Source organism: Zootoca vivipara, chromosome 12 (genome assembly GCF_963506605.1).
Source record: "Zootoca vivipara chromosome 12, rZooViv1.1, whole genome shotgun sequence".
NCBI classification, from domain to species: Eukaryota; Metazoa; Chordata; class Lepidosauria; order Squamata; family Lacertidae; genus Zootoca; species Zootoca vivipara.
In genome coordinates this window covers 56488304-56510621 of record NC_083287.1, presented here as the reverse complement: position 1 = coordinate 56510621, position 22318 = coordinate 56488304, and the positions used below count along the sequence as shown (strand labels likewise).

General features: G+C 43.5%; 1 protein-coding gene across 3 annotated transcripts in view; it reads right to left on the bottom strand.

Moving 5' to 3' along the window:
• The window catches only part of TBRG4 (transforming growth factor beta regulator 4), a 30081-nt gene extending 20723 nt beyond the window's left edge, over positions 1 to 9358 (bottom strand). Inside the window, exons 1-3 of one of the 3 annotated variants that reach the window (XM_060281033.1) lie at positions 9256 to 9358; positions 5702 to 6198; positions 786 to 1109 (exon numbers count right to left, since the gene is read on the bottom strand). In XM_060281033.1, coding sequence (XP_060137016.1) covers positions 786 to 1109; positions 5702 to 6115 — 738 coding nt within the window. In that variant the 5' untranslated portion in view covers positions 6116 to 6198; positions 9256 to 9358. Of the gene's footprint in view, positions 1 to 785; positions 1110 to 5701; positions 6199 to 8807; positions 9197 to 9231 lie in introns of those variants that run through there. The other 2 variants (XM_060281032.1, XM_060281034.1) reach the window with 2 other exon arrangements.
• Between the last annotated feature and the right edge of the window lie 12960 nt (positions 9359 to 22318).

Below are 22318 nucleotides of genomic sequence, written 5' to 3'. Positions count from 1 at the left end.
CTCTTTGCAAAACAGTAGTGTTTGTAAAGCGCCACCTAACGGCATACAGCAGAACTACTTCCTCTATCTAATTTTAGTTTTGCGCTAGACTCTGCTCATGCAGGAAGCGGCCAAAATAAAAAATCTGTTATCATACGAAATATATTTAATATATTTTTTATTCTAATAGCATCTTGCGGACCCCTCTGGCATAGCTCGCGGACCCCTGGGGGTCCGCGGACCACCTGTTGGGAACCACTGCACTAGGTATTGCTTTGTACAGTAGTACCTTGGTTTGCAAACCATCTTCAGAAGCCGAACGTGCTCTGTTTTGAGTGGTACACTTCCGATTTGAGTGGTACACTGTTTTTCCTATTTATTTTGCATTTGTTTTTGCAGCTCGTTCCCGTTTTGTTTTTGTGACTGTGCGGAACCCAGTTCAGCTACTGATTGACCGATCGTGTGACTACGGTACATTGTTTGTTGCTTTCATTTTATGGATCGGTGGTCTCATTGGATAGTAAAATTCATGTTCAATTGCTGTTTTAGAGGTTGTTTTTAAAAGTCTGGGAACGGATTAATCCATTTTGCATTACTTTTTCTGGGAAAGTGTGCCTTGGTTTTGGAACGGACTTCCGAAACGGATTAAGTTTGAGAGCCAAGGTACCACTGCACCGTATTGTGTTTTATCGACTTTGTACATAACCATTCAACTGCATTTTAATAATAAATAAATCCCATGCATCTCCTCTCCCCTCAACCCCCCCCCCGCCCCGTTGTCAGACCATACCGGTTCCTGCCTCTACCTTGTCCTCCAGTCTCTCCATCAGTATCGGGGAGAGGGGCCCCACTTTCGACATCAGCATCACCACTGTCCTGACGTCTGCAATCTCCGTCCAACGCAGCTCAAGATGCTTCAGCACGTCGCTGAGCAGCTCGCTTGGGTGTCCCTTGGGGACGCTGGTGGCCATGTGCTCCGCCAGGAAGGCGAGGTTCTTGAAGGTCAGGCGCCTCAGCCGCCAGCGCACCTCCTGTTCCACCGAGCGCATCTCCGGCCTGCTCCGCTCCAGGCCCAGGAGGTGGAGGCTCTTAAAGAGGTTCACCAAAGCGGTGTTCCACACCTGAGACCCCTGCACACAAAAGAAGATTCAGGACGGATACAAGAAAGGACTTCTTCACGCGTGGGCAAACTACGGAACTCCCTGCCACAGGCAGCAGCAGCGGCCACCAACTCAGAAGGCTTCAGTAATAATAATAATAATTTATTATTTATACCCCGCCCATCTGGCTGGGTTTCCCCAGCCACTCTGGGCGGCTTCCAACCGAATATTAAAAACAGTACAGCATCAAACATTAAAAACTTCCCTAAACAGGGCCACCTTCAGTTGTCTTCTAAATGTAAAATAGTTGTTTATTGCCTTGACATCTGATGGGAGGGCGATCCACAGGGCGGGTGCCACTACCGAGAAGGCCCTCTGTCTGGTTCCCTGTAACCTCACTTCTCGCAATGAGGGAACCGCCAGAAGGCCCTCGGAGCTGGACCTCAGTGTCCAGGCTGAACAATGGGGTTGGAGACGCTCCTTCAAGTATACAGGACCGAGGCCTCTTGGGCTTTAAAGGTCAGTACCAACACTTTGAATTGTGCTCGGAAATGTACTGGGAGCCAGTGTAGATCTCTCAGGTGTTATGTGGTCTCGGCAGCCGCTCCCAGTCACTAGTCTAGCTGCCGCATTCTGGATTAATTGCAGTTTCCGGGTCACCTTCAAAGGTAGCCCCACGTAGAGCGCATTGCAGTAGTCCAAGCGAGAGATAACCAGAGCATGCACCACTCTGGCGAGACAGTCCGCGGGCAGGTAGGGTCTCAACCTGCGTACCAGATGGAGCTGGTGGACAGCTGCCCTGGACACAGAATTGACCTGCACCTCCATGGACAGCCGTGAGTCCAAAATGACTCCCAGGCTGCGCACCTGGTCCTTCAGGGGCACAGTTACCCCATTCAGGACCAGGGAGTCCTCCACACCTGCCCGCCTCCTGTCCCCCCCAAAACAGTACTTCTGTCTTGTCAGGATTCAACCTCAATTCAAAAGAGGGTTAGGACAAATTCGTGGAGGAGGAGAGGGCTACTGATGGCTACTGGGCATTTTGGCTCTGCTCTTCCTCCACCGTTGGACGCAGCATTGCTTCTGAAGGCCAGTTGCTGGAAAGCACAGAAGGGGAGAGGGCTCTTGTGCTCGGATCCTGCTTGCAGGTTTCCCATAATGAAGTTGGAATTCTTGATTGAAGCTTACATAGAAAATTGCAGAAAGGCAAAAACTCTGGCCACAAAAGTAAAATTGCATTGGACCAATAGTTCAAATGATTCAAATTTTTCAAATAGTCTCTTTTGGATAGATTTGTTCCTTGAAGTTTGTATCTTTATTAGAACACACCCAATCTCTTCTTTATACATTACAAATGCACTCTGTCACCTAGCTCTAAGCTACCAGTACACGTTGACTTTAAGACTATTTGGTAAGACTATACACCTGTATTTATATTATACATCTCTGCATACATGTTTGTAAACCTTTAGATGACTTTATATTGCTTATATGATAGTTAACATGCTAAGAGGGTCTCTGATGAATGTATATTGAACTTATTCCAGCTGAAGAAGAATTTTCGAAACAGGGCCTTGTCCTGGCACATCAACTTCACCTGGCATATAAACTTCAAGGAATAAATCTATCCATAGGAGACTATTTGAAAAATTTGAATCATTTGAACTACTAGTCCAACACAATTTTACTTTTGTGGCCAGAGTTCTTGCCTTTCTACAGGTTTCCCATGATGAGCATCTGGTTGGCCCCTGTGAGAACAGGATGCTGAACTAGGTAGGGGCCACTGGCCTGATCCTGCAAGCTCTCATGTTCTTCTGCTCAAATTCTTCTGGATGCAGAGGCTTCACCCCAGGCCCCATCTCCCATCTCGGGGTCAGACAGTCCTACCCCACCAAGTCCATGACACAGCCCCTTATAACCCACATCCTGTGTCTCCACTGCCATTTTGGGGCTTAGCCGCTTTCTTTCTCTTCTTGTTATATTCAGTTTAGACCAGAGGGTCGTGGATGAGAGTGTGTCCTTTTAAGGGACCCTGCTACTGGGGAAATCCTTTCTTCCCTGAGGTCTTGCAGGAGGTCAAGCCAAAGAACGGAAAGACATTTTGATATGGACTACCTTTCACCCACCACAATGAATTTTTATTTGTCCCTGTTCAGAAAACTGGACTTTGACCTGGGAGGACCTCATTCACTACTTGCATGGGGGGAGGTTCAAAAAGTATCTACGTGGTACTTAAGAGAATAACTTGCACCTAAATATTAGCTTGACAAAGGAGATGGTGTTGGACTTGTGGAGGAAGAGAGGGGAACGAGCCCCGATGTATATCAGGGGAGGGGGTTGTGTGAAGAGAGTCTCTTCCTTTAAATTCCTGAGAGTTTACCTTAGTGAAGACCTCACTTGGAAAAACAATATAACTCAGGTGGTTAGGAAGGCCCAACAGAGACTCAATTTTCTCAGGGTGTTGCGAAAGAACTATGTTAAACAACAATTGATGACCTCCTTCTACCGGTCCACAATAGAAAGTGTCCTCTCATATTGTATCGCAGTGTGGTATGTTGGTTTGACAGCCACAGACAGAAAGTCTCTACAGAGGGTGGTGAACACAGCACATGATATCATGGGCTGTCCCCTGAGCCCGCTAGATGACATCGCAAGGGGATCGTTGCCTTAGGAGAGCGAGAAAAATTATCAGGGACGATTCACACCCTGGCCAGCACCTCTTTAATCTTCTACCTTCGGGCAGGAGATATAGAAGTATAATCAGTCGTACCAACAGGCTAAAAAACAGTTTTTATCCGTGGGCTGTGAGGCTGCTGAACGGAATATAATATAGTGCAACTGACTTTCGGGGTTGGTGTGTTGTGCGACAAGCACACAGAGTACAATGAGATTGAGTGTTGGGTGGGGGGAGGCTCAGTTAATTTCATTGTACACAGGTTGTACATTGACAATAAAGGTATTATTATTATTATTATTATTATTATTATTATTATTATTACAAATGGAAGAATAACTTTTCCTCTCATGGTTGTTGTGAGCGGAAGCCCAAGGAACTGCAAGCCTCTTTGCAAGTTAACTAATACCAGTTACAGCTGCCTTCAGTCGGCGGTTTTGCCTTGTGCTTTTATGTTATGAACTGCCCTGAGATCTACGGTATAGAAATCAAATGAATAAATTTTGAATAAATTCCATCCATCTTTGTAGCTAGCTGCTTGCCATAAGCCTCAAATGGAAAAAGCTCAATGTTAGAATCAAGAAAGCAAATTCAGAATGGGAAATAAAACAACCACATTTACATCCTGGACCACAGGACTCTGCACATGCCCCCAATCCCCATTTTACCCTCACAACAACCCTGTGAGGTAGGTCAAGCTTAGAGAGATCACGATTGGCCCAAATTCACCCACTGAGCTTTGTAGCGGAGCGGGGATTCGAATCCACAGCCTTCTAAACCTCCTCCTAACTCCCACACTCAACAGGCACTGAGGGGCTTTGGTTCCTGGGGCCTTTTGGGGAAGAGGAATCACTTTGCTGCCTGGTGTCTTGCCTTGGTAATGGACTGGATGAGAGCCAAAAAACTGAAGCTCAATCCAGATCAGACTGAGGCCCTGTTAGTGGGTGGTTCCTTAGAGCGGATGGCTGGGAGGTGGCCTGCTCTCGATGGGGTTACACTTCCTCTGAAGGAGCAGGTTCATAGCTTGGGGGTCCTCCTGGATCCTTTGCTGTCGCTTGAGGCTTAGTGGCCCGGAGTGCCTTCCATCATCTTCGGCTGGTGGCCCAGCTACGACCCTCTCTGGACAGGGATAGCCTAACTACTGTTGTCTATGCTCTGGTAACTTCAATGTTAGATTACGGCAATGCGTTCTACGTAGGGCTGCCTCTGAAGACGATTCGGAAACTTCAGCTGGTGCAGAATTCAGCGGCCAGGTTGCTCTCCAGAACAAGACAGCCTGAGCATAGTACACCAATCTTGGTCCCACTGCACTGGCTACCAATTAGTTTCCGGGCCCAATTCAAAGTGCTGGTTCCGACCTATAAAGCCTTAAACGGCTCAGGACCACAATACCTCAAGGACCGCCTCTTTCCATATGAACCTACCCAGACCCTGAGAATCATCTCCCAAGGCCCTCCTTCGTGTGCCTTCTCTGCAGTGGCTCCCCGTCTGTGGAATGCTCTCCCCAGGGAAGTTCGCCTGGCGCCTTCATTATACACCTTTAGGCACCAGGCAAAAATGTTTCTTTTTAACCAGCCCTTTGGTTGACCTGATGGACATCCTATATCCTTTTAAAATGTGGCTCTTTTCGGGGGGGGGGTGTTATTGGGTTGTTGTTTTTATTCTGATTATATAGGTTGTGATTTTATTCAGTGAACTGCCCTGAAACCTATTATTAATAACAATAATAACTGGACCAAAGATTGCTGAGTGGGGCTGGTCATAGGATCAGATTGCTGAGTGGGGCTGGTCTGTGAACCGCTCTGAGACCTCCGGGTATAGGGCGGTATATACGGTAAATTCAATCAATAAGGAAGGAAGGAAGGAAGGAAGGAAGGAAGGAAGGAAGGAAGGAAGGAAGGAAGGAGCAGCCACCTGACTGTTTTCACTTACAGGCTGTGGAACCCACCTGTCTGTGTATGATCTGAAGCAAATCTTGGAAGCGCACATCCCGCAAGATGCTGTCAGGGTCCAGTTTTTTCTCCACCACTAGACGGGAGAGTCGGGAGATTATAACGGCCGCTTGGTTTGGGTTGATGGCGTAAAGCTCCTCCAAGCGCAGGAGATCCTCTGTGGTGGATGCCGAGTTTATGATGTCCTCCAACTCACTCCGTTCGGGGGGCGTCCTGTCCGCCTGCTCCTTGACAGAGAGCTTGTCTGTGGGCCTCGAGAGGCTAAAAGCGGTCAACGGGGCGGAAGGGGTTTGGGGTGGCCCTCTGGCCATTAGCATCTTGCTTCCCGCAGACACCACATGAGCTCGGGCGCACAAGGGGGACGAGACCCTGTAGAGTCGATACCAGCGGTGCATCAGCTTGGCAGCCATTTTGTAGCGCGGCCCACGGGGAGCGAGGAGGACGAAGGGGGAGGGGAGCAGCGCTGGGCGGGCATCAACTCATCTCCAAGCAGCTGCATAAGAGCAGGGAGAAAATGTAAAGGCAGCTCATGAGGACTTTCCATAACTTCTTTATTGATAAAAAATATTTATATACCACCGTGTCATGAAAACAATACATCAAAGTGGTTTAAAGCAATAAAAGCATAGAAAACTGTTAAATGCAGACATCAATTCGCAACTGGCTTTGGTGCAAACCAAGTCATGGTGCAATCCTGTACTCATTTGCCCAGAAGTAAGTCCCTCTGAACTCAGCGAGACTTTTTCCTGATTAAGAATGTATAAGATCGTGTTGTCAAGATTCTCGAATGGTGGCAACAATCAGCCATGAGACTTACTGAGGAAACATTGTTGTGTCAAAATACGTGTCCCCCGGGGCTCAAAGCATTAAGAGGAAATCAATGTGATTAACCCAACCAGCAGATTACAATATGGATTTTGAATTAACAGAAGAGACCCTCAGCAAAAAGGACTACTGTATTATGCCCCGAGTGCTAGCATAAGCAGATCAAATGGAACAATTATTTAATTGCATAAGAGCAGAGGTTTCCTGAGGGGGAAGAAGAATGAGGCCAGGGAGATCTTTGGCAGTGGGTCCAGCAATATAGTATGCATATACAGCGGCGCAAGAGTAGTTTTGTTTTTAACTTTAAGGAACTAGTTTTTTTATTTAAAAAAAGGCTGCTGTATAATGGCTAATATCCACACACAGTAGGGACTTGCTGACCCACCAGGCCATTTTGGCAAAGCCTCGCCACCACATCCTATGAGAACATAAATCCCTTAACAACTTGGGACCAGTTTACCTATGAGATCACCTTACCCCACATGTGCCCACTTGACCACTTCGATTAGCATAATGGGCACTACTGCAGGTGCCTCATAATACTCGTTCAGCATCTGCAAGAACTCAAATGTTTAGTGTGGCAGCACCTGCACTTTGGAACTCTCTGCCTATTGACAACAGGCCAGACTTCACAGAACTCTTTTCCACACCTGGTAAAAACATTGCAGTTTAGACAAGCCTACGCAGGTGCTTAGAAAGTACAGGTACTTTTAATCTGTTTTGGTATTTTAACTTTTGTGTGTTTTAAAGCAGCGTTTCTCAACCACTGTTCCGCGGCACACTAGTGTGGTGGCTGGTGTGACGCTGGCTGGTGTGCCGCGACGTGCGGCGACGAGAAGGGCGATTTGCATTGTCACATGCCTGGCGGCCGCCAATATACAACACTGACCCGCCGGAAAGCAATATTTCTCCTCCTCTTTCCCAAAGCTCAGCGCAAACGAGCCTGGCGGCCGCCAATAAACACCACTGACCCGCCGGAAAGCAATCTTTAGCAAGTGTTTCTTACAGTCACAATTATAATATAGGGCGGCACAGAGTTAAATTTTTTAACTTTTTTAATGGTGGTGTGCCTCGTGATTTTTTTCACGGAACAAGTGTGCCGTGGCCCAAAAAAGGTTGAGAAACACTGTTTTAAAGCATGGCTGTGATTTCCCCCCCTCGATTTACTTGTTTTATCTTCTTGCAAACTGCTTTGAGGTTTTTTAAAAAAACAATCAAGCGCCACATAACATTTTATTAAATAACAAATACATTAAAAAGTGGCTTCAGCTGTGGGGCAGGTAAAGACACAATTGGGCTGCAAGCACACCTGATCAACAGCACAGCAGTTTTCAAGCCCTGACAATCAGCTGTTTGTTGGTGCTTCCTTTGATTTCAAACTACAGGGGCAAAAACTGGTCACCTGGTATCGCTGCGATGTCAGGTGATTGACAGGTAAGTAGCCCCGCCCATCTGTCAAACCTGGCCTACTGGAGTGGGGGAGATCAGGACTCACTGGCCAATTTCAATTCCCCGTTCTGATGATAGGATATGCCGCAGCTGCAGAACTCCCGAGTTCAAATCTCAGTTTTGCGGTAAACTCCCTAAGTGACCTCACAGTTCCCCAGCCCTATTTGGTCCAGCCGTTTGCATGCAAATCCCACATGAGGAGAAAAAGCTAGCTCCACCCCACACATCACTATCCACAGCACCAGTCAGACTTGTGCAAAAATCACAGCTATATTGCACAGGGATTTCACTGGGTTAAAGGTGGGGCATCCCCCCTCCAGACTTCATTCTCCAACTTTTGTGGGGTGACAACAATTGGGACACATGAGAACAAGAGAGAGAAGAGGGAGAAACTTTCCACGTTCATCCCCACCACCTCTTCCCCCACGTAGGATATACACACGACCCCCCTGTCCCAGATAAAGGCTTTCCTCCCAGCCTCCCCCAATGGGAAACACACGACTCCTACCACTGGCCCACCTCGCAGGGTTGCTGGGAAGAAGCCATTTTGCGGAGTGGCTAAAGGTAAAGGGACCCCTGACCATTAGGTCCAGTCGTGACCGATTCTGGGGTTGCGGCGCTCATCTTGTGTTATTGGCCGAGGGCGCTGGCGTACAGCTTCCAGGTCATGTGGCCAGCATGACTAAGCCGCTTCTGGCGAACCAGAGCAGTGCATGGAAACTCTGTTTATCTTCCCGCTGTAGCAGTACCTATTTATCTACTTGCACTTTGACGTGCTTTTCAAACTGCTAGGTGGGCAGGAGCTGGGACCCAGCAACAGGAGCTCACCCCATCGCGGGGATTCGAACCTCCAACCTTCTGATCGGCAAGCCCTAGGCTCTGTGGTTTAACCCGCAGCGCCACCATGCAGAGTGGCTACGTATTCTTTTATTTTCATGTTGCTTTTTTGGTGCGCGCTGGAAGAAAAGGCAAAGGGAGTATATAATTGTATGATAATTTGGTGTTGTTATAATGAGGCTATTACTGGACTGAATTTGAAAATTAATAAAAAATATTATACACACACACATATAAGTATGGGGCAGCGGGACGGGCTGAAGCCCTGGAGATGAACGCGATCGCGACAAGGAGGCCCCGTTCCCCGCAAGCCAGGAGGGAATATAGGGGGAAGGGGGCACCTCCCCCCCCAACACAACTCGTGACAAGCCGGGTTCCTGTCCTGCCACTTCCTCTTCCGCTTATTCATTATTACTTTTTAATCGTTATTAGTCCTCACCCTCCTGCGGATTCAGCTTAGTTTCTGGGCCGCCGCCGCCACAGGCCTGACCTCAACCGGCTGCCCGCGCGTGCACTGAGGCGCCGCCAGAGCGCCGGGAGCGTCGCGCGCTGATGGCGTCACTTCCGTCGCCCGCGACGGATCCGTTTGAAACGTGCACCGTATACCTTTGTTGTAGAGATGTTTTCGTGGAGGGAATCGATTTTTTAAAAAGTTTATTTATTCAGTGGGACTCGCATCGGGGCGGGGTACATAGTTAGTAAATAAACATGAATTCTGAGGATTTGGCTTCAGAGGTTTCGTTAGAACTTTCATCCCCAGTCATTTAAAAACTGCTTCCGTCGTGAGAGCTCAGAAAGTGCCTATCCAGACGATGCGGTAGGTTTCTATTAAAAAGTATCTCTATGGACGCCTCACTTCCGTTCTCTCATTCCTGTCGCCCAGACCTATTGGCTACTGAGAAAGGAAGATCGGAAGGGCTGCCCGCGCCATCTTTTCTCCGGGCAGTAGGGAGCCTGTTTCCCCTACCTTGCACAATAGCCGACCAATGGTGGTTTGGAGGCGGGACCTTTGGTCAGATTGCTACGGATTGGGGGAATAGGAAAGTAGGCGGGGAGGGGGCGCAAAAGCCACACCCCCAGAGGCCGGCCAGCGCTATAAATAGGAGTGTCAGGCGCTATTTTCTCCATTTAATAAGCAATTGCGGGGCTGGGGGCTGGGCAGGACAGGGCTGGGCTGGGCTGGGCTGGGCTGGTTGGGTTTGTTTTTCGTTATAATTTTCCCGGTAGTGAAGCTGTATATTATCCAAGGCTGTGGGGTGACCCTGTAGTGTGGTCACGACCTCTATTTCCAAGCAACAATATTAGTATTTTATTTTATATTTAAAAGCCCGACTTCTGTTCTGAAGCTCACTCCTTTCCCTCTCAACAATTTTGAGGGTTCCAACTTTTTTTTAGGAAAAGAAATTTGGCAAAAGGTACAAGGAGCCAGATTAACCTGCTAGAGAAGAATTTGTGTGCCAATATGCTTTACCTTAAATTTCAAGGTAGATCTCGGGCTCTCTTAAATTTGCAGAGGTGGATCAATGTACCTTAAGTTTCATAGAGAAGGGCGGCTAGGCCTGAGCATAAGATCCGAAATCCGTTCGAGTTTGTGGCTGGGGCGTGGCACAAGCCAACATGGATTTGAAATATAACTAGGGTTGCCACCTTTGTTCTGGCAAAACACAGGGCAGGGCAGTTGGTGGGCATTTTCTTTAATTTCGGGGCTGGAAGCAATCCACCACAATCAATTGCAGCCTAACGGGATGGCCCCTCTGGAAGAATTAAGAAACCAAGACCACAAACATTTTATATAAGAATGGAAACTGTTTATTGAATATTTACAGATGAATTGTAAACGGATAAGAACATTGGTGGGATCATTGTAATACCCTTCAGTTTTATATGAGTATATATTTAAAATAGATGAATAAATGAGCAAATGCAGGATGTAGCATTTGACATTGAAATACGGGGCAATCCTCTATTATACAGGACAGCTGGCAACTTAAAAAAACTCTAGGTCCTTAATGAGCTATCATACATTCCCAGATATTCAAACCCTTTAAAAATAACTTTTAGGTGGTTTAGCTCATGGTAAATGTGGACATGTTTTTGTTTAAAATCTCAAAACTTTGCAAAGGGAAATAGAGTTCAATTTTAAGCTGAGAAGTCAGTCTTCTTGTGAAAACAAAGTATATGCACTCAGAGCAAACAGCTGGGCTGGGCTGGGCTGCAACTTACTTGCAATGCTTTTTATTGCTTTTTGGCAAAACCACTTGGTTTAAATTGGGTTTTTTTAGAGGAAGTGCGTGCTCTTCAGTTATTTGGGGAAATGTTAGTCTTGAAATACTAGAAGCGTAGCTGTATTGTTGGAGCAAAAACAGTGCTGGGGTAGGAACTTTTTAATAGACAAGAGTCTGCTTTAGATGCCTCTGAATTACTCCCTTTAATTTTTGCTTTACATGCAATTAAGCAACTTCAGGTCCATAAGAAACAAAAAGTTCCAAAGAGATTTCCAAACTTCAATCCGAAATGGTTTCTACTCTAGATCTGTCTCCGAAACACTTGGCTTTCATTTTCTTAAACTGAAAGAGACTTGACTTTCCACTTCTCCTATATTAAAAGATTTGGGTGGTTCATTTTGTACATTTTGGGGGCTAATGACTTCAAACAAGGCCCAAACTGGGACAAAGACTTGCTTATTACAGTTGAACCCATATATCAACCAATTTGCGTGTCTCCGTCCTTTGGACAGAACACGCCCAAAGTTAGGTGTGCTGAATCATTTTGGGTGTTTGTCCTGCACCTGCAGCTAGTTAAACATGTGAGAATGAGTCAGCAAGCATGTGAGGGTTGACTCAGCACAAACTAAAGTATTGTTTGAAGCATGTTTGCCTTTGGCCAGAGCCTGATCTGTGCTGGAACACAGCAAGGAAGCTGTATGCAGCTGGAAATACTATATATATTACAACTGTACAGTATGTAACTTATAAACTGTGGAGCTGCATTGTACTGTCAGTAAAGGGACTGAGGCTACCCAAACTGGTGTTTTTCTTTCACTGGCGTGTTTGAATGGGCATTCTGCACATGCCCCAACAGTTGGAAGCTGAACCACATAATTTATTATACCCACCCCACCCGTCTGGCTGGGTTTCCCCAGCCACTCTGGGCGGCTCCCAACAGAATATTTAAGGTAAAACATGATAAAACATTAAACTTCCCTAACCAATGGCTCTCCCATCATAATTATGCCACCTGCATATTGTTGTAATAATTTTAAGGTTATATAGAGATATCATAATTGTTCATAAACATGTACATGAATGTACAGGCACATGTCTGAAGCAGCACAGGAAGACAGGCCTGACTGACACCATTTTGACTCTCTCTGACCAGAATCACACACACATTTCCACATGACTATCAACTTGGATCTTGCCAATCAGACACAGGAGACAAGAAGAGAGAGTCCAACTTTTTTTGTTACAATGCCTACGCTTGCACCTTAATGGGCTAATGTTACAAGGGCCTCTTTGGGGCTTATATACTTACAGTAGTTGCTTCTTGCTTATAAAGAAAAACTCTTCCTTTTTCTCTTATGGGGTATCCAAGAACCCATATAGAGTCCTTGTGTACATTCTCTGCTGGTAGGAGAAAATAACAGAGGCCAACCAGAGATTTTTTTGTTATTTAAACAGATTATACATTACACATATTACTTATCGTTCTTTCCCTGTAAGAAAACCCTTCGGTTTCAGGTAGTTTGCAAATACAAGTGTTTGGGGTTTTAGAATCGGGTTCCAGCCTTTTACCTGGTATAAGACTTGCCAATCTTGGGGAGTCTTCCCTTCGTAATTGAGGGCCGCACCCTCTCCAATATCTAATTTACTGGTTGTCTTACTGCCGGGAGTCTGAGATGTTGCTTCCTCTGTTCCGTTGATTTCTAGGCTCTGCTTCAGAGATTCCTCCTTAAGCGTTGGGAATTACCTTCTTTGCTCCCTTTTTACCTTTCCCTTTGTTACCCCGTAGATCAGTTTTCTTTGAGCCAGGTGGAAGTAGATTGAATAGTTTCTGCCATTGTTTTTTTCCGGGTACGGGCAGCTTTGCTTTCCTTGCTGTTTTAGTATTTTTGCTTTTCTTTTCCTTTACTTTTGATTTGTGTCTTTGCAATTTCTCATTTGTTACTGATTGACTCATCTCGGCCGGCTTATCTGAATTGTGCACTTGGGTAATAATAATAATAATAATAATAAATTATTTATACCCCGCCCATCTGGCCAGGTTCCCCCAGCCACTCTGGGCGGCTTCCAACTGTTGTAAAATTTAAGCTGGTTCCTATGAACCCAGAGAAATGGATCCTGACCCAGGGAGAGCCCAAGGATCCAGGCAAGCAGGCACGATGTTGCCGCTGGCCGTAGAATGACAGAGACCAAACTAAGGCTGTCAAAAGCAAAGTACAGTTTATTAAAGAATTAAAAAACTGTTGCAACAGGGTTCCTCGCTCACGCAGCAGCACGGAGTGAAGAACCCAGAACAAAGGAAGGTTTACAGTTTTATAGGTTTTTCTGTACATGTTACACAATTGTATGAAAGGCGATAAATGGATTTGGGAGGAGGGCTATCCGGTGAGGACAAACAAGTTGATAGTCCTTGATGAGGAAAAACAAAAGGTGACAGTTCCTGGTGATAGTCCAGTTGATGCTTATGTAGATTCTTTTATTGTTTCAGGCAACTCAGTTGGAGATGCGGCAGACGTCAGCGATATCAAAAATCTAAATAAAGTTGTTTTTTCTTCCTTGAGCTTGTGTATTAGTGTCATTTTGTCGAAGACTGGCTAGGTGGCAGTGTGGGATAAGGAATGACAAGGTGGAAAGCGTAGAGAGTAAAAAGTCCATAGGATATAAAGGAATTCATATAAATTTGTCCATAAACATATACTGAGCAACGGAATATACAAAGTTAATAGAAATGAAGCTTGCAGGAACGTTTTGTCTAGTGGATACAATATCAATTGAAAGGTATCAAAAGTTACACTTCAGGGCTGTTCTGGGAAGGAGTTATACAATTATTGTAGCGGGAAGGAGGGAACACAGTGGATACATAGCAGCTTCGTATTGACATTTTCAAGGAACGTTTTGACAGCTTGTAACATGGTTATAAAATACAACGAAATCTCAGCCTAGGAGAGGGCATGGAGAAAAGGCTTTGGCTATATAGTATAAAACAATTAATCCTTTCAATTGACATAGTTTATTAACACAGGATCGGTTGCGTTTCCTGGAACCGATAATCTCTTCTGGGAGGGAGACGGAGACGCTTCGTCAGCAGCCAGAACGGGATTTTGTGTAACGATCGTGATAGCTGTCATTCCAGACATCCTGACTTGACTTTTGTTATGTGTGCCCCTCTAGGGTGTTGATAGCAGGGTTTATTATAATCGTGGAATGTTTACTAGGGTGGAGAGCATCCTGGGGCAAGTCTGGGGCAAGAAGGGATTATTCTTTCCCTTGGTTCAGGCAGTCTCCCCTTTGACCTGATTCCCGATGTCAGGTAAAAATATGGCTTCTGAGTGGGCAATGAGTGTGTCCCCTCTCTGTTCATTTCTGGACCCCTTAAACCTGGATTGTGTACCCCGATTCCTATTTCATTTCCCCTCTCTGCGGCCTAATTTTTAATTTATTAAAAATTAATGCCGCACATCAACGTTTGCGTATTCACCATTTCCCAAATGGAACATCGGAATTTCCTCCGGAAACTCGGGGACTCGCTGGAGGGGGGCTTGGAGGCTTACAGAGGGAGCTAGAGATCTGCCAGCGGCTGTCGCTAAAGGACAGCTCTGGAGGCAGCAGCAGGAAAGGAATAGGAGGAGTGCCAGGGATATAGCAATGTAGACGGTCCCCTTCACTACCTCCCTGAGCCAAGTGACATTCTAGCACTTTGTGATAAGCATTTTCTCGATAGTGGTCTATGCTTTAGAGTTATGAGGAAGGTTCAGCAAAGGCTGAAAAATACATTCTGCTTTGTTTCTGTCTTTTTTGTGTGTGTCTCAGGTGTCAAAGCTGGTTTTCTGGTCTCACACCTCCAACATACTCACAGCAACAACTCCTGGTGAAATCCCCTTAGGGCTTTTCTTTTGACCTTGTTGCCTTGTCCCTGGCATAAGGTTTGGACATGCCGTGAGAGAAATGTCTTTGCCTTTGCCTCCTGTGGGATTGCATTATTATTTATTTGGCATGGGTCTTGCAGTCTAGGGAAGTTGCTCAGTTGTTCTGAGGGGACCAGATAAAGTTCATTGCACCTGGGATACATGGCCAATCAGAACTGCCGATTAGAATTTAGATAGTGCCATGGTTTTGAACTTTTCAAACCAATCCATAAAACCATTCTAAGAAGGGCACTTGTCCAAACAGGTCAATTTAACTATATAAGGAATCATTCCTCTTAAATCAAAGCATATTCCTCCATGTATCTGGGTTTTTTCATGAATCTTGTAGCTTCTTCTTGGTAAAATGAGTAAAAACAATTTTAAAAAATGTGTAGAGAAGGTTGGTACACTGCAGAGTGCCAGGTGGGACAAGAAAACGTGGTCATAAGTTGATCTAATCTAAATACTGGACTATGCAATATCCTGATCTTTTAAAGGGCATACAATGCATGGCAATAATACACTATACATTGGGACACTATACATTTAAAAAAACCCCAAACAATTAAACACAAAATTGGTTCACCTCCCCCTCCTTGTGGAAATAACATACTGTCAGACATAGTTCAATGTTTCTGTCGAATATCACGCAACATAAAACCTAATAATTATATATCAGTTGTATGTCTTGAGGCCATCATGATCTTGAGACAATTCTGGCTGCTTTTAAATCCTAGGGCACAGAGTCTTGAGGTCAAGGAGAGAGAATGTCCTTGCAATTCAACTTTCCCCCTTTGTCCCGAAGTCATTTATGGAAAACAATGGCTGTGGCTCCTTCTGTTGCTATTGAGCTGTTGAAGAGTTGGGATGTGGTTAGGTTCTTCAGAAGTACATCTTTGAAGAGATAGCCTGCAGATGGACAAGAGTGCTTGGAACTAAAAGACAGTTAGGAAGGAAGGAGTGGGAAACCAAAAGGGGAGAATATCCTACAGTATTTCTAAAAAAATTGTCGGGAAGCTGTAAATGATACACATCCTTTTGAAAATAGGCCTGCAGGGGGTTGGGGCCTGAAGATATAATTAGTTAAAAAATAATAATAAATAGTCAAGAAAGGGAAGAATATTCTAGAAATTTCTTCTTGGGAGCTGTAAATAATATAAGATCATAGTTAAGCATTTTATTCATTTAAATATTACTATTATTCATATTTAATTACTGCTGTTATTGTCTACTCAGTCTGTTTAATTTACTTCACCTAGTTTGGCTGTGGAGGGAAAAAAAGGACAAAAATTTTGTTAATTAGGACACAATAAGTTATTAATATTTTCCTTATCTGGTTCTGAATTCTCTTTGAGTTTCATGTATCTTGTTTGAAAGGGATTAATATTATTATTATTATTATTATTATTATTATTATTATTATTTACAGGAAAGAATGACTTAGATGCTACATTTGTATGCACAGAAAGAAAAAGTAGAAATACCAAAAAAGATACAAAAATAAAACAAAATAAAATTTAGATTACCACTCACACAACAATTTTTCAAATGAAATTGGACTTGACACAAAGATATCATATTTTTTTTAAAAAAGAATTATCATTAAATAATACAAAGACATTATAAATTGGAGAGGAACCTTAAAGATCTGAAGGTGAAATATCCAATTAAGATGGACAAATGGTAAAATAATGGAAAAAGCTCTGAAATTCATCATGTGCTATCTGATAAAAGAACTCTTTGGGGAAAAACACAGGTGGTACCTGATCAAACATCAGTAATAAGTTTTTGGAGATGCAATGAGTGAAAGACCTCATTCCACATGATGGACTGGTGGACATGCCCCAAAATATAACAAATCAAAACACTGATCAATAAATAAATAAATAAATAAATGCTAAAACACACAATTTCTAATAATGAGCATCTCAAATAAAGAGTAGGAATCTGTTGCACAAGTATCTCAAACTAGCCAGAATGTGATAAGAAATACTCAGGCAAGACTACCTGACAAAATACAGTCACAAAACAATACCTGGTTATTGTTAGAATAATTTCATAGACATAATGGAAAAACTGATTTATTAAATGGAAGCAGATTATTTATAAGCTAAAGAGAAGCGTCAAAGCCAAAGAGAAATGAAATTACTGTTTGTATCTCCTCACTCCTCACTTTTTTTTTATTTTTATTTTTTTTGTGCTGTGGAAGAAAAAGGGGCAAAACACTCGGGTTATGTGGGATTAACATAGAGGTAATGCATGGGGCTGAAATGCAAATGTGAGAGTAAGTACATCTGCTAGGAAAGAACAATAGAAGACCGCAATTTCCTATGAATTTCCAAGTGTGGAGGGGGCTTGTTTAGGTGGCGTCTGCCCCCCCCCCCGGAGATAATTTTGCATTAAGGTTCTGAAAGAATTTCTCCGCACCCTGAATCTCAGTATCCTGCTGGAAAGGGAAAATTATTTCATGTGAAAATCAGTCAGGAAATGTTCCTAAAATGTACAGAGTTTGCATGTTGAATTGGAATTGGCAGCTTCTAAACAGTTGATGGTTCTCAATGGTTCTTTATCTATTTATTTTAACATAAGGAAATTTGAATTTAAGTTTCATGTGCAAAGCATAACCTTGAACCTCTTAATTAATTTATAAACTACTCAAGAGACAGACTTATAGTAGTACTCTGCTATTTATACCTGTGGAAAGAACCTGGCATGTTAGATTTTGAAACTTGGCAACCATTTAACCTTGATGGACCAGTAACACACATGAGGTTGTTTTCCCTCAGTGGTTCAGAGCTTTACATTAAGAAATTAGAATATTTCATGTGCAGAGTATAACTTTTTCACCCCTTAGTTAAAACCTCCTTTTTCTCTATTTTCCTCTTCAAGCTGACATAGCCTCTGTGCATGTACAGAGTTCATGATTCAGCAGTCTATTGTACCATTTTTTAAAGTGCTGCACCTCTTGACAAAATTACCATCTGAATAAAGGAAGGGAAGGGGAAAGAGTAGATTTTAAAATAGGGTTAGATTTCAAACAAAAGATAGAAACATAGCAGTGGGTTTTTTTTTTCAGAGCCAGTTTAAATTCGTTTTCCTAGTTTGGAGTCCTAATGCAATTTGATACATTGTTTCTTGTTTCTTGCTGCTTAAGAAGCAGGCTTATAAACCTTAAACTTTAAATATATAGAACTTCAACATTCAGACAACCCAATATTTTCACAAGAAAGCTGCAATAAAAGTTGGGTCAGATTAAAGTCCTAATGAAGTCACCAAATAAACATCTCATACCCCAGGCAAAATAAATCTCGATTTGCCCCTTTATCTACAGGGTTCGGGGTGAATTCGTAATTGCAAATGTTTTCGTTTGTTTGTTTGTTTTTAATTAATTTATTACAGCCATGGCAGACTAAATTCTCTGCCCCCTTATCTATGGGTAATATGGCCATAGAGCCAGAATTCATAAAATCCTTTGCATTCTCGTTGATTTTCAGCCTTACCAATTCCAGACAAAATTTTCTGGCCCTTTATTTACAGGGATGGTCAAGGCTCATTCTGCTTGATTATGAATTTGTATGTGCTTGAACTGTTGGCTGGTGTTTTGTAGTTAAAAAAATAGCTGACAATATGGTGGGGGAAAAAACACCAGACATTCATTTTCAATGTATGATATACCATCTCTACCTCTTTCTAAGTGGCACCTCAAACTCTTCATGCCAAACTTTAAAAATCTATCTTTCCATCCTTCTCCACCAAAGAGTAAAGCTTGACTGAATTCAGGCCATTTCACTAAGACACCAGAGTTTAAACTCACTTTTCAGTGCTTGAGTAATCTAGTCCACCCCTTCTTATGGGGATCTCAACACTATCACCGCCCTTAGGATACATATACATGTGAGTACAGATGCCTGACTGGGAAGGAAACACAGGCTATGCCCTATCACGGAAGCACACGTGTGTACTAAGGGAAAAATAAGGAAGGGGAAGATTAAAAGTACCAACGTTATATAGAAGCCTTTAGCAAACCTTAAGATTGGATAAACAGTTTTAAGAGGGAATTTACTTCCTTACTAAAACCATTCTGTCCATTTGAATCAAGGTTAAAGTGACTCAGATAGACATTTGCTGGCTATGGAGCCTCTACTTTTAATAACATTTCCCTAGAAGGAACACCATATTTCATAGTCACATGGTGAAACATTACATACAGAGCACATGGCTCCCTTGTGACACAGACCTTAAATATTGTGAGTTCACAAACAAACATTTTCAAGGTTACAATCTCCCTTTTCCCTTCCTGCTCCCCCTTTCTGTACAGAAAGGGGTAGGTATGCACATACACCCCTCTTTTACTCTCTAGATAAAGATTGGGAAATGTTCAAGACTTTCATATGTGCTTAAACTTTAAACCTTAATAGACAAAGTGATAAAAACTTATATAATCACTCCATATATAAAAAACAATGACACTCTTGTTCCAACTCTGAAAACCAATAATCTTTCCTTGCCAGAAAACAGAGCTGGGCTGAATTTCAACCCATCACCACATCAGACACATTGCCTTTCACATAGCTCTAAAATGGGGGTTAGAAGGGACCCTGAGGTCATTTAGTCTAACCCTCTAAGATACAGGATTCACAAGATTTGAATGAAAATACCAACTTTATACAGAACCCTTTAGCAGATGAGTTTTTTCCTTAAGAGACTGATATCAGGAGCCCAACAATAACCCTTCTGTCCAACACAATTGAAGTTAAAACTAGACTCAGATAGACAATTCCTGGCTATGGAAGCTCTACTTTTGACAAACAAATCACCTTTATTGGAATAGCTGTTCAATTTTCCTTTAGTCAATATTCATCTAGTCACTTGGAGAAAGACTCCCCTTTTAGAGCCTCTCTCAATAACAAACATTTGCATACCTCATGAAGTGAACATTTTCAAGTTTCAAAATATTTTCAAAGCATTGAGCAAGCATTTTCAAACTTACAACTCTTTATTTTCCTTCATCCTGCCCCCTCTTTTTACTTTTGGAGAGGAAAAAATGGCCTTCTACAGCCTCTTTAAAACAAACCTTTACACACTACCTCCACTCTTTTAAATATTTGCCATTGTTTTTGGGTTGATCAAGCCCTTACATAACATTATTTAAGCAAGCTTGCCTTATTATATTATTTTAAACTATGCGTGCTTAAAAAAAGCAGTCTGTGGGTGTCATGCCCAAATTTTAAACACAAACCCCTAATTTCCTAAACCTGGATTACATCTCTCATTTACTTTAAGGGAAACAACGAACTATAGCAGACACAAGGAACAGACGCACATACACTTAACAGACAACACACATAACAGACAACATGTAACGTGTAAACATTCTGAAGGGGGTACTGGTCTTCCGGGGTCAATTTTAGAGTGGAGATTATCTGTATGTTAAAGGAACCTCCTGGTAGCCAATTCCCCTCATCTGGGTGGTCCATAGTAAATCGGACCCAATGTTTTTTTCTTACAAAGTTTTTGCAATTGGTTTCTGTCTAGCTTGTCCGCTCCAGGGATATCACTCCAACTTTGGAGGACAAATTGTAAAGGGGTTTCTCCCTCAAAGTCCCTACCAGAGCCAAGCTTCCACTGTGCTTTGCTCCGGTTGGGAGTTTGGGGTAGGAATTCCTTAGAAGATTGGGCGCCCATGTTTAACTCTCTGGCCTATTTATACTGCAGTGCGGGTAGAAGACCCTCCAATCCGGGACACTCTATACCTTAACTCCTGAGTCTAAGACTCACTCAACAGACGATACCGTCTCCTGCCTACCTGTTGCGTGCACTTGCTAACTAGGTGGCTGGTGTGGCTAGATACCTAAGGACCCCCTCCTGGTCATTAATTGCCTAGGGTCCTGCAGCAACTTTCCTGCCTCTTACACACTAGACTCGGATCCTACTGAACGCTTGCCTACGCAATGTCAGGTCGGAACTGAGGAATACAAAGTAGGAAAAGGAACGGGCGCACTTGCAATCTCTGATCATGGGTCATACCCAACAAGGGTCGCCATGGCAGAGGGGCGTCTTCACCCGAAGATTAAGAGCAGAGGAACACGGAATAAGGTTGGGTAGATTGCTCAGAACCCCTGCGCAGATTGGCAGGAGCGAGCTGGGTCCGTCCTTCTAGGGATTTCGTTTTAACGAAAGGACGGATCCCAAAAGGCTCCAATTCTTCTTTATCCCTTATGCCTTTACAGCTTAGCTGCAACTAGAGCCCAATATAAGAATCAGAAAAGGAGAGAACAGTGAAGAGTGAAGTTTTAGATTTTTAGTTGCTGCAGTAATCAGCCCACCCCAAAATGTCCCTGTTTAATACTCACAACGAATGACTCCTGAAGCTTCGGTTTTCCTCAATGATCAGGTTCCTGGTAAAAAACCAACCCTTCCCAAAGCTTTGCTTTGCCTTGGCTTGGTCCCGCTAGGCTCCCAATCACTCCCCTGAGCTCCGGACCCTGAAGTCGGGTTTCCCCCTGCAAGAGGCAGGAGCGCGCTGGGTCTCCTTTCCCCAGAAAGTCCGGGGCTCAAGGAAAAACTGGGTCCCCGAAGTGGTCGCCAAATTGTTGTAAAATTTAAGCTGGTTCCTATGAACCCAGAGAAATGGATCCTGACCCAGGGAGAGCCCAAGGATCCAGGCAAGCAGGCACGATGTTGCCGCTGGCCGTAGAATGACAGAGACCAAACTAAGGCTGTCAAAAGCAAAGTACAGTTTATTAAAGAATTAAAAAACTGTTGCAACAGGGTTCCTCGCTCACGCAGCAGCACGGAGTGAAGAACCCAGAACAAAGGAAGGCTTACAGTTTTATAGGTTTTTCTGTACATGTTACACAATTGTATGAAAGGCGATAAATTGATTTGGGAGGAGGGCTATCCGGTGAGGACAAACAAGTTGATAGTCCTTGATGAGGAAAAACAAAAGGTGACAGTTCCTGGTGATAGTCCAGTTGATGCTTATGTATATTCTTTTATTGTTTCAGGCAACTCAGTTGGAGATGCGGCAGACGTCAGCGATATCAAAAATCTAAATAAAGTTGTTTTTTCTTCCTTGAGCTTGTGTATTAGTGTCATTTTGTCGAAGACTGGCTAGGTGGCAGTGTGGGATAAGGAATGACAAGGTGGAAAGCGTAGAGAGTAAAAAGTCCATAGGATATAAAGGAATTCATATAAATTTGTCCATAAACATATACTGAGCAACGGAATATACAAAGTTAGTAGAAATGAAGCTTGCAGGAACGTTTTGTCTAGTGGATACAATATCAATTGAAAGGTATCAAAAGTTACACTTCAGGGCTGTTCTGGGAAGGAGTTATACAATTATTGTAGCGGGAAGGAGGGAACACAGTGG